Source organism: Zingiber officinale, chromosome 9A (assembly GCF_018446385.1).
Source record: "Zingiber officinale cultivar Zhangliang chromosome 9A, Zo_v1.1, whole genome shotgun sequence".
NCBI lineage: Eukaryota > Viridiplantae > Streptophyta > Magnoliopsida > Zingiberales > Zingiberaceae > Zingiber > Zingiber officinale.
Window position 1 is genome coordinate 135,733,710 of NC_056002.1, and position 12,578 is coordinate 135,746,287.

At 34.6% G+C, this 12,578-nt stretch overlaps 1 protein-coding gene across 1 annotated transcript; it reads left to right on the forward strand.

Moving 5' to 3' along the window:
* LOC122020118 (putative GPI-anchor transamidase) lies at positions 1–10,925 on the forward strand. Its single transcript, XM_042577882.1, has 10 exons — positions 1–433; positions 1,444–1,485; positions 1,562–1,706; positions 4,776–5,005; positions 5,219–5,276; positions 7,322–7,399; positions 7,537–7,625; positions 10,003–10,084; positions 10,232–10,411; positions 10,474–10,925. The coding sequence occupies exons 1-10, from the start codon at positions 288–290 to the stop codon at positions 10,609–10,611; spliced, it is 1,188 nt and encodes a 395-aa protein (XP_042433816.1). The 5' UTR covers positions 1–287; the 3' UTR covers positions 10,612–10,925.
* Positions 10,926–12,578: the final 1,653 nt, after the last annotated feature.

The window sequence follows — 12,578 nt, forward strand, 5'->3', positions numbered from 1 at the left end:
GATTACTGACCACACTCCTCTCCTCCAAACGTCTAACGATCAAACCCTTCCTCCTCCCACTCCGGGTCTCCGCTAGCCCCTCCGCCCTCTCTTCTTCCTCTTCCTCTCCTCCTCCTCCTCCTCATCGGTTCGTGCCCGCATCGCTCTCCGACGGCCCTTGACAGTGCCGGTCCTCGATCCATTCGTTGCTGACTTCACCACCGTCGTCTCCCTTCAGGCCTTCTTTTGATTCCTCTGCCGCTGCTTCTCCAGCTCCATATTGTGGTTGGAACAAGAGCCGGACGTCCATGGCGACTCGAGATCCGTCGATGATTTGCTGTTTTCGGTTACTTTTTCTTTTGTTATTTTCAGTCCCTTTGATTGCTTCCTCTTCATCCTGGGCGAGCATGCACCACAACAATTGGGCTGTCTTGGTCTGCACCTCTCGCTACTGGTAATTTAAACACGAACTCGATCCCTCTTTTGTTTCCTTCCTTTTACTCGTTCTGTTCCCTTCGAGCATTGCACTCGTGATTTTAATGGATATTAAGATCTATGACACTTTTGTTCTCTCTATCTGTGTTAGATAACTTACCTCTGATGCAAATAAGGTCTGACAGCGAATCTGGTTACCCAGGTTGGATAACCCTAGTTGTGATACCTAAGCTCGTCATTGTTGGAAAATAATTCCATTATTTATGTTGCCTCCGGCCCTCCATGACTAAGAGGATGGTAACTTTTACATGGAAAGATGCAAAAGCTAGAGAGGCTTAGTATGCGTAATTACACCAATTTTATTTCCTCCATGACTAATGCAGTGCTGTATAACCGAATGACTTGAATATAAAGGAATTTGTTATTTGAGTCTACAGCAACTGAATTGATACCTTTACATGGAAAACATTTCAAGTAAATGGAAATGTTGCTGGTAAACTTTTGAACTTGAATATCAAATATTTGCTAAATTGCTTTTCAAAGGATGAACATTGTTGTCCTGGTTGCTATTGTTATATTATCTTTCACCATCTTTATTTTTTAACATGAAGACAGAATCTGTAAGAGACATGAAAATATTAGAAGTCTGCATAATTCATCTTTGGGAGGAAATATTAGTATTGTTTAATCTTTTTACTGGGAATATGAAGAATTAATCTGCATCATCACAGGTTTCAAATTTTCTTTCTGCAACAAACTTCCTAGATATCATATTGAGATTAATTCTTGTAATTCTAAATTGGAGGTAGAAAGGTACTTTTTCTTCGCAAGTGGGAGCAACTGATTGTATGAACAAATATTTGTCAGGCATGTAATAACCGTCTCTCACATTTGACGATGTTGATAATGTACCCTCTAATTTGCTCACTGATCAACATTCTCTGAATTGCTTGAACCACTTAAAATGCTGTCATTTTTCTGTTTTTTTACTGTTTCTGTTAATTTGACATGTTGCTATTGTGTTACTAGGTTTAACTATCGACATATGGCGAATACTTTATCTCTATACAGGTTAGTTGGAAGCGTACCATGCCATAGGTTAGAGTGATATGTTGCTATGGTGAGTCAACAATTTATTCTCTTACAGGACAGTGAAGCGATTAGGAATTCCAGATGAGCGAATAATACTCATGCTTGCTGATGATATGGCTTGTAACATGAGGAACAACTACCCTGCCCAAGTTTTTAACAATGAAAATCACCAGCTTAATTTGTATGGGGACAATGTTGAAGTAAGTCTCTAATTCATCTTCAGCCCTATTCTTGGATCTTATCTTGCCATCAACAGGATCTATGCAAACTATTGTGCAATTATTGCATTTTTATGCTTGACTAGCTGATATAGAAATATTTTGCCTGTTCAGATGACGTCGATTATCCATTCCATATTCTCTACTTGTTTCTTGATCTTATAAATTTTTTATAATGACTTCAAAGTTATTGTTGCCAATCAGTCTGCCTAGGTAGGCTTTGTTTTATCCTTCGTTTTGTATCTTCTCCAAATGGCTGTTCTTATCTCTGGTACTATTGTTAAAAAGGGCAGTCTTTGTGTAGGCTCTTGCTAATGTGAAATGTTAGGTTGGTTAATCTACATAATTTTTTATTCAATGCAGAGAGGTTGCATTTTGCAACAATCCTTTGTGTTGTTGCATTTGAAACATTACTTGTTTACCAAGGCTCACCCTCTCCAATACTGGATGCAGGAATTTATTTCAATGCTATTTTTTTTTCTGTGAAACTTGGATCCACAGTAAAAGAAGATTTGAAAAGGCTAATTTGGATCCTATAGAATTTCAATGTTCAAATGATACTTTTGTTCTTCCTAGAAATCTTTGGAAACTAAAGTTAGTTCAAGTTTTAAAGCAGATACACATACATAAAGGCAAGGTTTAAAATTTCAATCCGTGTCGAGGTTTCGATCTCAGACCAGAATGATATGGCTTTGGTATCGTATCGTGCTGCGCCGATATAGTTTTAGTATTTTTTTATTTATATATAATAATTATAAGATAAATTTATTTATGGTGCATATAAAAATAAGTTGTATATTGATTTTGTATAAGTTCTCAATTATTAAACAATTTAACATTGTTAGAAAAAATAATTAAAAATAGTTTTATTTAAATAAAATTAACATATCAATAACTCGAATTAAAATGGATCTATCTATAATAATAAGTATATAAGATATTACTTTATATATAATAATAATTATATAAATTAATTATTTATTCATTTAATTAATTATTAATTAAATAATATATATTTTAAATAGTAAAAATATCAAGTAAAAAAATATAAAGTAATAAAAAAATATCAGAATATAAATATTATTTATTAGTTTTTTAATAAATTTTTTAGAATTTTTAAAGATTTTTTATTTTTAAATTTTAAATGAAATTTAAAATATTACAAAATATTAAAAAAATATTAGAAATTTTTAAATGAAATTTAAAACATTTAAAAAAAACTAAAATATTATTAATAAATTTTATTTAATTTATTTTAGTTTTAAATATATTTTTATATATTTTATTAGGTTAATTTAATTAGGGTTTATAAAAGCCTGTTTGAAATATCACACATCCTTAGAAATTATTTAAATTAATTAAATAAAATAATTATTTATCGAAAAAAAGAAAAAAAATGCGATCGCACGGATTACTCACCTGCGATCGCGCTTCTGGCGTCGCCAGAAGGGTCACCGGACGCGTTTGGTGGCGCCAGCAGGGTTGTCCAGCGATGCCTTCGGTGAAGTAGAAGACTTCGCGCGACACCTTCGGTGCCAAAAGCATCGCGGGACTCTTCCGGCACCGCCGGAGGCGTCCCGTGACTCTTCCGACATCGCTCCCGTGACTCCTCCGGGACTGTTGGAGATGTCTCGCGTCTCCTTCGGCGCCGCTGGAGGCGTCCGAGACTCCTCGAGACGGGGACGCCTCCTATGCCGGTTTCGGCCGCCCGGCGGAATGATAAAAATCGTTCGCGCCGTGCGGCATGGAACTGATTCCTTGCATAAAGGGACTTTCTTTGGGGGGAAATTTTTTCTTTCCTTTTGGACAGAAGCTAATGACTAAAAGATACATGAAGCAACTACAGAATTGTGGATAGGCTTAATGAAATGACTGACTATGTTGCCGTTGTTTGGCTTACAAATTAAGCCTTGGCATGTAATTATCTTCTCTACACAAGATTGGATTCTTTTATAATACAAATGAGAAAACAAATTCTAAGGCTTCTTTTTCCATATCAACGGAGATCTAGATTAAGGACAACAGTTATATTTTGACGTATCTGGACTTATGAGTCTTTCCATCCTTTTTCTTAGGGTTGTAAACAAGTCGAGCCGAGCCAAAATTTGGGATGTTTAAGCTTGTTTGATAAGGTAGTTGAGCCGAGCCGAGCCGAGTTTAAAATGAACCAAGCTTTTGAAATGAGTGTTCAAGCTTGACTTAGTTTATTTTTTATGAGCTTGAGCTTGTTTGAAGCTTGGCTTGAGCTTGGTTCGTTAGATGTTATCGAGCTCTCAATTCAAGCTTGGCTTGAGCTTGGTTCGTTTAGATGCTATTGAGCTTTCAATTCAAGCTTGTTTGATTGTTTGAAACTCTTAGTTGTTTGATTGGTTATTGAGTTTGATAATTTAAATTTATTTATTGTATTTTATTTTATTTTATTATTTATTTAGCATATTAAAAAGAGTTTTATTAATGAATATAGTTCGTGAACATTATTCATGAACGTTGTTCACGAACGTTGTTTATGAACGTTAATGAGATGAACACATATGTGTTCAAACTTGTTTGTTTAGCTTAACGAGCTGTTCAAGTTTGTTTATTTAATTAATCTTATGTATATTGAACGAACATAAACAAGCTCTTATCAAGTCGAACTCCAAGCTTGTTCACGAACGCTTGGTTCATTTACAACCCTACTTTTTCTAGTGGGATGCACCTAATCCCTTCTAGAAATTACTTCCTTATTGTTTCAATTATTTTTTTTGCAATTTGATGTTTCAGAGTTATTACATATTCAAACTTTTGATTTTATTTGAAACTAAAATGACTTACTTTTCAGAAGGCAAAATTTCTTGCACGGTTTAGTGATCTAAAGATAATTGATAATAGACTAGTGATTGCTTTTGGAAGTAGTTGTAACTTAGACTTGATTCTTACATCAGGATGAATAGAATATCTTCAGACAAGTGAGTTGGTGATATGAATAAATAAAATTTGAATTGGTAAATTTAATGTTACATTTTGGTCTAATATAACTAATGAGTGCAAACATTTCCTTTTAAATCTTAGGTCGATTATCGAGGTTATGAAGTCACGGTTGAAAATTTCATGAGAGTTTTAACTGGAAGGCATGACCCTGCTGTACCAAGATCGAAACGTCTTTTAAGTGATGAAGGTAGCCACATTCTCTTATATATGACAGGCCATGGAGGGGATGAATTTTTGAAGTTTCAAGACTCTGAAGAACTTCAGAGCCATGATTTAGCAGATGCAGTGAAGCAGATGAAAGAGAAAAACAGGTGAGGAATCATAGTTATTTTATTATCTATTTATGCTAGCATCAGGTTCTTCTGATTCTAGTTCCAACTTTCATGTATTTTTAATATTCAAGAAAATTTTATATCTTGCAGTCAACTAGCTTGTTTTCTCTCATAGGTTATGCTTATCCTTTTGTTGATATTCTTTTATTGGTTCCAGCAATAACTCATCATAGTCTCTGCTCATCTTACCAGATTCAAGGAGCTGCTCATAATGGTTGACACCTGCCAAGCTGCAACTCTTTTCAATCAGGTCCTCTCGTCACTGATGTAACTTTTACTGCAATAAAAAATTCAACAATTTATGCATTATTTTTAATATAATTTTATTTTTATTTTTATGTTTTTATCATTTGGATGCTTTAGTTCAAAATTGTTTTAAACACAAAATCATTTCTTGGATATTAGAGTCAACATAAAGGATTCTTTAAAGACCAATGGAGTCTTTTGAAACTCACGTGATGCACTTAAGAAGAGATCAAAACTATAGCATTTAGTGCAAAGGTTGAAACACAATTTTCCGGAAGTACCATACTTGATTGTGGGTGTTCTCACTGAACTTTGATAAGAAAATGTAATTCAAAATGTTCTCTTGATTCATGTGATTCTGCAGTATTCAATGCTGGCTTCTGGTTACAATGTTTAACTACCAATTTACAAGAATGTGTTCTCATTGATCTGGCCAAGGCTCTCCTCCTACAACCTATCACTATCGTTGACTTCAATCTACAAGAATGTATGCACCTCTCTAGTCATGTTGTCACTGTTCTCAAATTAAAGCATACCATGCTACCAGCCATGCCACTGCATGTCAATCCTGCGAACAATTTGAATATTCATAGATAAGACAAGCTTTTGTTTTTTTTTTTAGAGTTGGCACCAGGTATTGACTAATTTTAGGACGACCGGCCCAGTCCCATGGAAGTTTTCCACCGTTCGTCAGGTAAATCGGGAGGCACTTGTGGTGGTCTATATCCAGACGGCCCGCTTTCTCAGTCATCTTTTGATTTGATGTTGGATGGTAATTCAGAACGTCATTGCAGACATTTTGTCAGGCTAATGATTGTGTAGATCATCCTGATTTTGATGTGTTGTATGTTCTGGTTTAAGTTAGTAATCCAATTTTTTTTTACGATGTCTGATCATCTATCATCTTTGATTGTGTTAGTTTTAAATCGAATATATCTGCAACACCTTTGGTTTAAGTAGGTGGAGTGTTTGATGTAGTAATTGCTGAACCATTTCCTTATTCTCAGTTTGTATCTATAGTTATCAAGTTATAGTGCTGGTGCATTCACTCCTTTAATTCATTCATTGACATTTGCCTAAATTCAATGTTGGTTGGCAACCTAACACAACCCTCATCCTTTTTCATCCGGGCTTGGGACCGGCAACTGTGATTTGTATTCATTCCTTTAATTGCTGTACTTAAATTTTTGTATAAATATTCCTCTATGGCCTCAATGAATGGAAACACTATTTCACCAATTCGGCAACCTTAATTAGCATCACAATGGAGAAAATATGCTAGTTGGGACTTTTAATGCTCCTTGACTTAATTGATGCTGAAGAAGGGATTCCAAATACAGGAAGCCTAAGAATATCAGGAACCATCTTCTCAATATTCTAGAAGCTGAGCTGCTTCCCTCAGCAGTGTCATTCCCTTGTTCGCTTTCTTTCAGATGGCATGTATATGTGAATTTTCAAGATCTGATGGTACATCCTCAAGCCGATTGGAAAGTGTTGTTGACCCTTGCACGTTCTTGCTTGTGTAAATTTTGGGTTTGATATTCAACATACTGAAAAGATCATGGTTTTATTTCCTGTGATAAGTTTTTGCAACATATTACTACTGTCACTAACTGATGAGTCCACTGTGGTGTGACAAATTTTTTTTGCTTGTCTTCCTTATGGTGACTATTTTTATTAAAAATCTGTAAGCTAAATTCCATTGAGTAGATAAGTGGGTTAGTGAATAGAAAGGAGGATTAAGTTACTACAGTGGGGATGACAAATATGGTTGTGGCTATAACTAGATTGTGATAAAGATGATTTCATGTAAGACACTTCATTTTTGGTTTTACCAGACCCGATATGCTCTTTACACTATGCATTATTGCCTCATGATTGTGCAGCGACATCCGTCTTAGATTTTGGTTCTTCTATGTCCCAATATCTTGCATATGGTTATGCTTTTTTACCTGCATTTAAGCATATTCTCATTGTATGGAATCTGGCATGTATATTTATTAATTCCATTCCCATTTTGGTTATTGATGATATTCCTGGGTTCTGCAGCTTCAATCACCTGGTGTTTTGGCTATTGGTAGTAGTATGAAAGGTGAAAATTCCTATTCTCACCATCTTGACTCTGATGTAAGAACAAGTCTTCTACTTCCATTTGGTATTTATAAAGATTCTTTGCTATTTTACTACTTTTCTTACATCTTAACTTCACTCTTGTCACTTGGATAGCTTCGACCCCTGTCTAATTTTCTGTATTCTTGTCACAGATTGGTGTGTCAGTAGTGGATAGATTCACTTACTACACCCTTGCTTTTTTTGAGAAGTTAAATATGTACAGTAATGCATCTTTAAGCAGGTATGGAACTTCTTCCATGCTTTCTGAAACTCTGGTAATGCTTATTTTTATCCTGCAAAATAACCTTAGGCTAAGATTATGCTTTTCTGTTTGGGTCTATGATAGTCACGTAATTTCTTTTTCTCATTCATAATTTTAAAAATGACTTCCTACCAATGTTTGAAGTGCAAAGTTGTGTTTGTCGGCATAGGTGAAATTTATCATTCTATCCACTGACCAACATATGAAACTCTCGGCATTGGCATCAACACACCGAAGCAAGAGAAGTCTAAACAAAGGGAAAAAAGAAATAAAGAAGAAAGATCGAAAGAGAGGAGGAAGAAGTTACTAGGGGAGAAAGAGGGCACGTTTGCATGATTGTACCATGTGTGGTTGCTGCTGCAAGCGGCAAATACCACAAGGCCTTTGGGATGTGGGTGGTCATGGACAGTGAGCGACGGACGACCATGTGTAGCCGATTGGTGGCCACAAATGGTTGACAATCATAGGGGATTGCCGGATGGGAAGGGGAGTAGGCACAATGGGTGTTCGCGGATGGTATTCGTTAAGCAGTCGTAAGCATGGGGCGGGGGTATAGGTGGGGGGTATACATGTTGATTTTGAGTGAACAAAGACAAGAAAGCAGAGAAACAAAATGACCAACACTAAAATATTTGAATAACTAAATAATTTCTAACGTTAAAAAATACAACCTAATCTTAATCATCATATGTATCTAATAAAACTTTATTTAACCTGAAATTATACCATTATAAAACTCAAAATAATAATTTCATTTAATTTAACTAGATATCTAAAAGATTATAAAAAATAAAATTTAATTAGATATCTAAAAATAATTTTAAATATAAAAAAATAAATATTATTTAATATTGGGAAAGTTTTTTTTTTTTTCATATTCTATCAGTTGTAATGTTGGAAGATTAATTATGATTGCAATAGATGTGAACTCATTAGACAACATTAACTTATTTTCAGAAAATTCTAATTTCAAATTTAATTTGATTATATCAAAAAATCTTAAATCTGAAAATTTCAAATTTTATTTAGCTGAGTTCCAATTGAATTTCATGTACTTAATTTTTAGAAATTTCATGATTACAAATTAACTTAATTACAAAATTTTAAATATAGTATTCCATTCCTCAAAATTTTAAAAAAATTGATTTTTTTTATTTCATAATTATAATTACATAGAACCAATAAAATTAAATTAAAATTCAAAATTGTTTCACCTAATCCAATAGTTTTTTTATTTAGGATTTTATTAGGGGTGTTAAAAATGGATCCGACTCACCAACCCGACCTGAGTTGACATGACAAATATCGGGTTAGGGTTGGGGGTTTTTGGATTTGGATCAAATCGGGTTGGACCCGAATTTGACTTGGAAAAAATTTTCGGGTTCGGGTTGACCCGGGTTGGCTTGAATTTAGGGTTTTAAGGTTTAGAATTTATGATTTAGCATTGATTTGATATTTTTCGTGTCGACTTGGGTCAGGTTGGCGGGTCGGGTTTATTTTTGACATGGTTTAGACAATTAAACTCTTAATTTAAATATTTAAACCCATGTCGATTGGATTGGTTGAGTTATTCTAGTTGGTCGGGTTATCCGAGTTTGAGTTCGGGTTTATAGTTTTCAAGTTGGTTCGGGTTCGGGTTTAGGTTTAGGTTCAGGATGAATTTTGTTTTTTTAATACCCTTGCTTCAACCCGATCTAAATCCACCCGAATTGACACCCGTAGGTTTTATCATACTAAATATAAAAAATAATATTTAATGCTAAGTTCTTATCAAATGCTTATACATCAATTTCACATAATTACATAAAAATAATGTATTAAAATGAAAAAAAATTGAAACCCTATCAGCACGACATGATATTGTATCAAAATCATATCATTTTGACCTGAACTCCGTCATGGCTCAATTCTCACCATTAAAACACTAATCAGCTTATTGAAAGGCAATTTTGTTTTCCAGAAATCTATACAATTATGTTTGGTACCCCTCACTTCAGTCAATAATTAAGATTTCCTACTCTATTCCCTTATCCCGATGCAAGATCCATTCTGATTGATATGTTTACTCAAGTGGTCATTAACCAATGCCTTTCATTTGAGCCATAGAAATTTTTTCTTGCGGTCATGTTTATTTTCTCTAGCTGCTCCATCATGGAGCCCTATGATTTCACCAAGGCAAAGGAATCAAGGGCGTCAGATTCCTTCTCTTTTATATCAAATTATTATCCCATGGAATTTTGTTGTTTATATGATTACATATTTATTCCACTGCTAATTCTATTGCATTTTCACATAGTAGAAAAGAATATATAATTACATATATCAACTTGCCTATTGCTAACTGTTTTGTTTTCAGCCTTTTTAACTCATATAACCCTCGCACGTTGATGTCTACGGCATATTACAGAATGGATCTCTATCAGCGACCATTGCCTGAGGTACTTGTCAAAACATCCAACTTGAATATACATTGCTATGAATGTTTTTCCTAGATTCAATGTGACGGGATAGGTTGGTGGTTCATTGCATTCATGGCCAAGAAAATCCATAGTCGATTCATCTAATTTTGTTACAATGATGTAAAGGTACCTGTCACAAGCTTTTTTGGCTCGGTCATGAAAACAATTCACACTGATGCAGCCTATATGGGTTTGTCTATTCCACCAAAAACTGAAGCTCAATTTTTGCCGGGAGATGGTGGGAATCACCAATTGAGAATTGAAAATGAACCTGATCTGGAGAAAGATGGTAACAAGCAAACAAAGGTATTTTCCTCCGGCCTATGTTTTCTGTTTGAGGACTGTATGTAATAATTCACAATCAACAGGAATTGCATTGTATTTACCACGAGTGGTTGAATCTTCTACAAGAGAGATTTGAGAACACAGACGCTGAGTTACTCTTCAGATATGGTTTTGGGACTATGGTTTTCTTGTTGACAATCTCTACTTGGCTATTGGCATAATCATCGACTGATTTGCATTTGACCTGATTCATCGATCTGTCTGCCAGAAACCACAACAATCACCGATATTCAAATTCAAAGCAAAGGGAGATGGAAATTTGCGTCAAAATGTCCATATGGCAGAATGACAATCCAATCGCTGTTCTTCTGTTGTAATGTTTTGAATTAGATGAACTTTTGCACCTGTTAAAGGAGATGTTTGTTCCTGAAAACAAATGATGTAAAATGACTTTCATGAACTTCACTTCAAAATCAATCCACATGTTTTGTTTGAATTGACTTCATGAATAAAGTATAGATCTGTTTTTAAGCAACATCTTGCCATAAGCACTAAATGGTTGTAGATCTGTGTTTATGCACAATAGATTGTAAAGGTCTTATATGCAAATATGATTCAAAGCTTAATTTGAGGTTCACAGCCAGATGAGAAAGTTGCATTGATTCCGGAGGGGCTAATTGAACCTTGTTTAGATCACCTGAGGCGGTTCCACTTAGGTTGAGATAAGATTGCATGGCATTTGAATTTGCTTGATTCTAAGTAGGGGTGTAAATGAACTAAGCCGTTCATGAGTTATTCGAATTTCGATTCGCTAAAAGCTTGTTTGAGCTTGTTTAATGAGGCTCATTAAGATAAATAAATCAAGTTCAAGCTTTACAATATTCGGCTCGTTAGCTCGTGAATATGATTGTTAAACTCATGAATAAACTTTTACATAAAAAAATAATAGTCTTGAGATTGAATTTATAAATTTTACACTCTACTTATGTAATATAGAGGTAAATATATTAAATTTGTTAATTAGAATAAAATTATAAATTTTAATAAAAATATTTTACTTTTCTCTAAATATATCATTTATTTTTTTAATCAATATTTAAATTTATAATTATTAAGATTGTTTAAGCTCGATAAATGTTCAAATAAGTTTGTGAGCTATGAATATATTCGTTAAATAAAACTCGAGCTCGGTTCGATTATAAACGAGTCAAACTCAAATATTCAAGAGTTCGGCTTGCCTCGATTACACCCTTAATCCTAAGGAGGACTGGTGTTGGTTGTTGAACTTGCATGAGATAGAGGTAATTGGTGAAGGTGAATATGGTGAGCTGCCTTTTGTTAAGGATCGGTTTGGTTGGAAGTTATCCTCGGTTAAGTGGTCTCAGTTGTCGAAGAGAGTATGAGTTGAGGTGTGGATTGAAGAAGGAAACTAAGGAGGAAAAAAATCGCCAAGGAAAAAGAAAAGGAAAAGGAAACGGGAATGCCTTCTCCTTAGCTCACTTATCAAGTAAATTCAGAGTAGAGCTTGTGCACGCTCAAAGGATTATAGTGATTGCAACATGAACAGCTATATTGTTAAACAATTAAGGCAAGGTTCCTTGTTGAGGTTGAAAAGCTAAATTCCGGGGGTTGATGTTTTTCTTCCTTCACCTCCCTCAACTCCAATAAAGTTTCCTTTGGATAAAGGGCCTTAAATAAGGCAAGAAATATGACCTCTTAAATTGTAGAAATATTAATAAGTGAATTACTATTTAATTCTTAGTTATGGTAGACTTAGGACATTTTTCTATAGTGGAATGAAAACTTATATATATAGTTAATCTAGGGCTTTGAAAATGTTCCACTAGAAAAATTTCTTTGTTGAAGGCGGAATAACCTCTTACAGACGTTGACAACTCACAAAAAAGACTGGGAAGTAATTACAAGACTTGTAGTTAAGTTGTTCTTGAATTCCTAGCTCCAGGAATTTTTTTATAGCCTCTGGAAAAACCTATCCGTTGTTTGGAAGCGTCTTCAAGAGGATCCAAGGTGCCTCCAAGAGGATAAACTTTTATCCTCAACTTAACTGTAGTCATTGCTAATAGATAAGCATGGTTAAAGGCTCCTTCAATAAACTCGAAGATGTCTTCGTACTACTCATGTGAGGCGCTTCCCAAGCCATTGGAGGCGCCTGTCATGAAGCAGATAA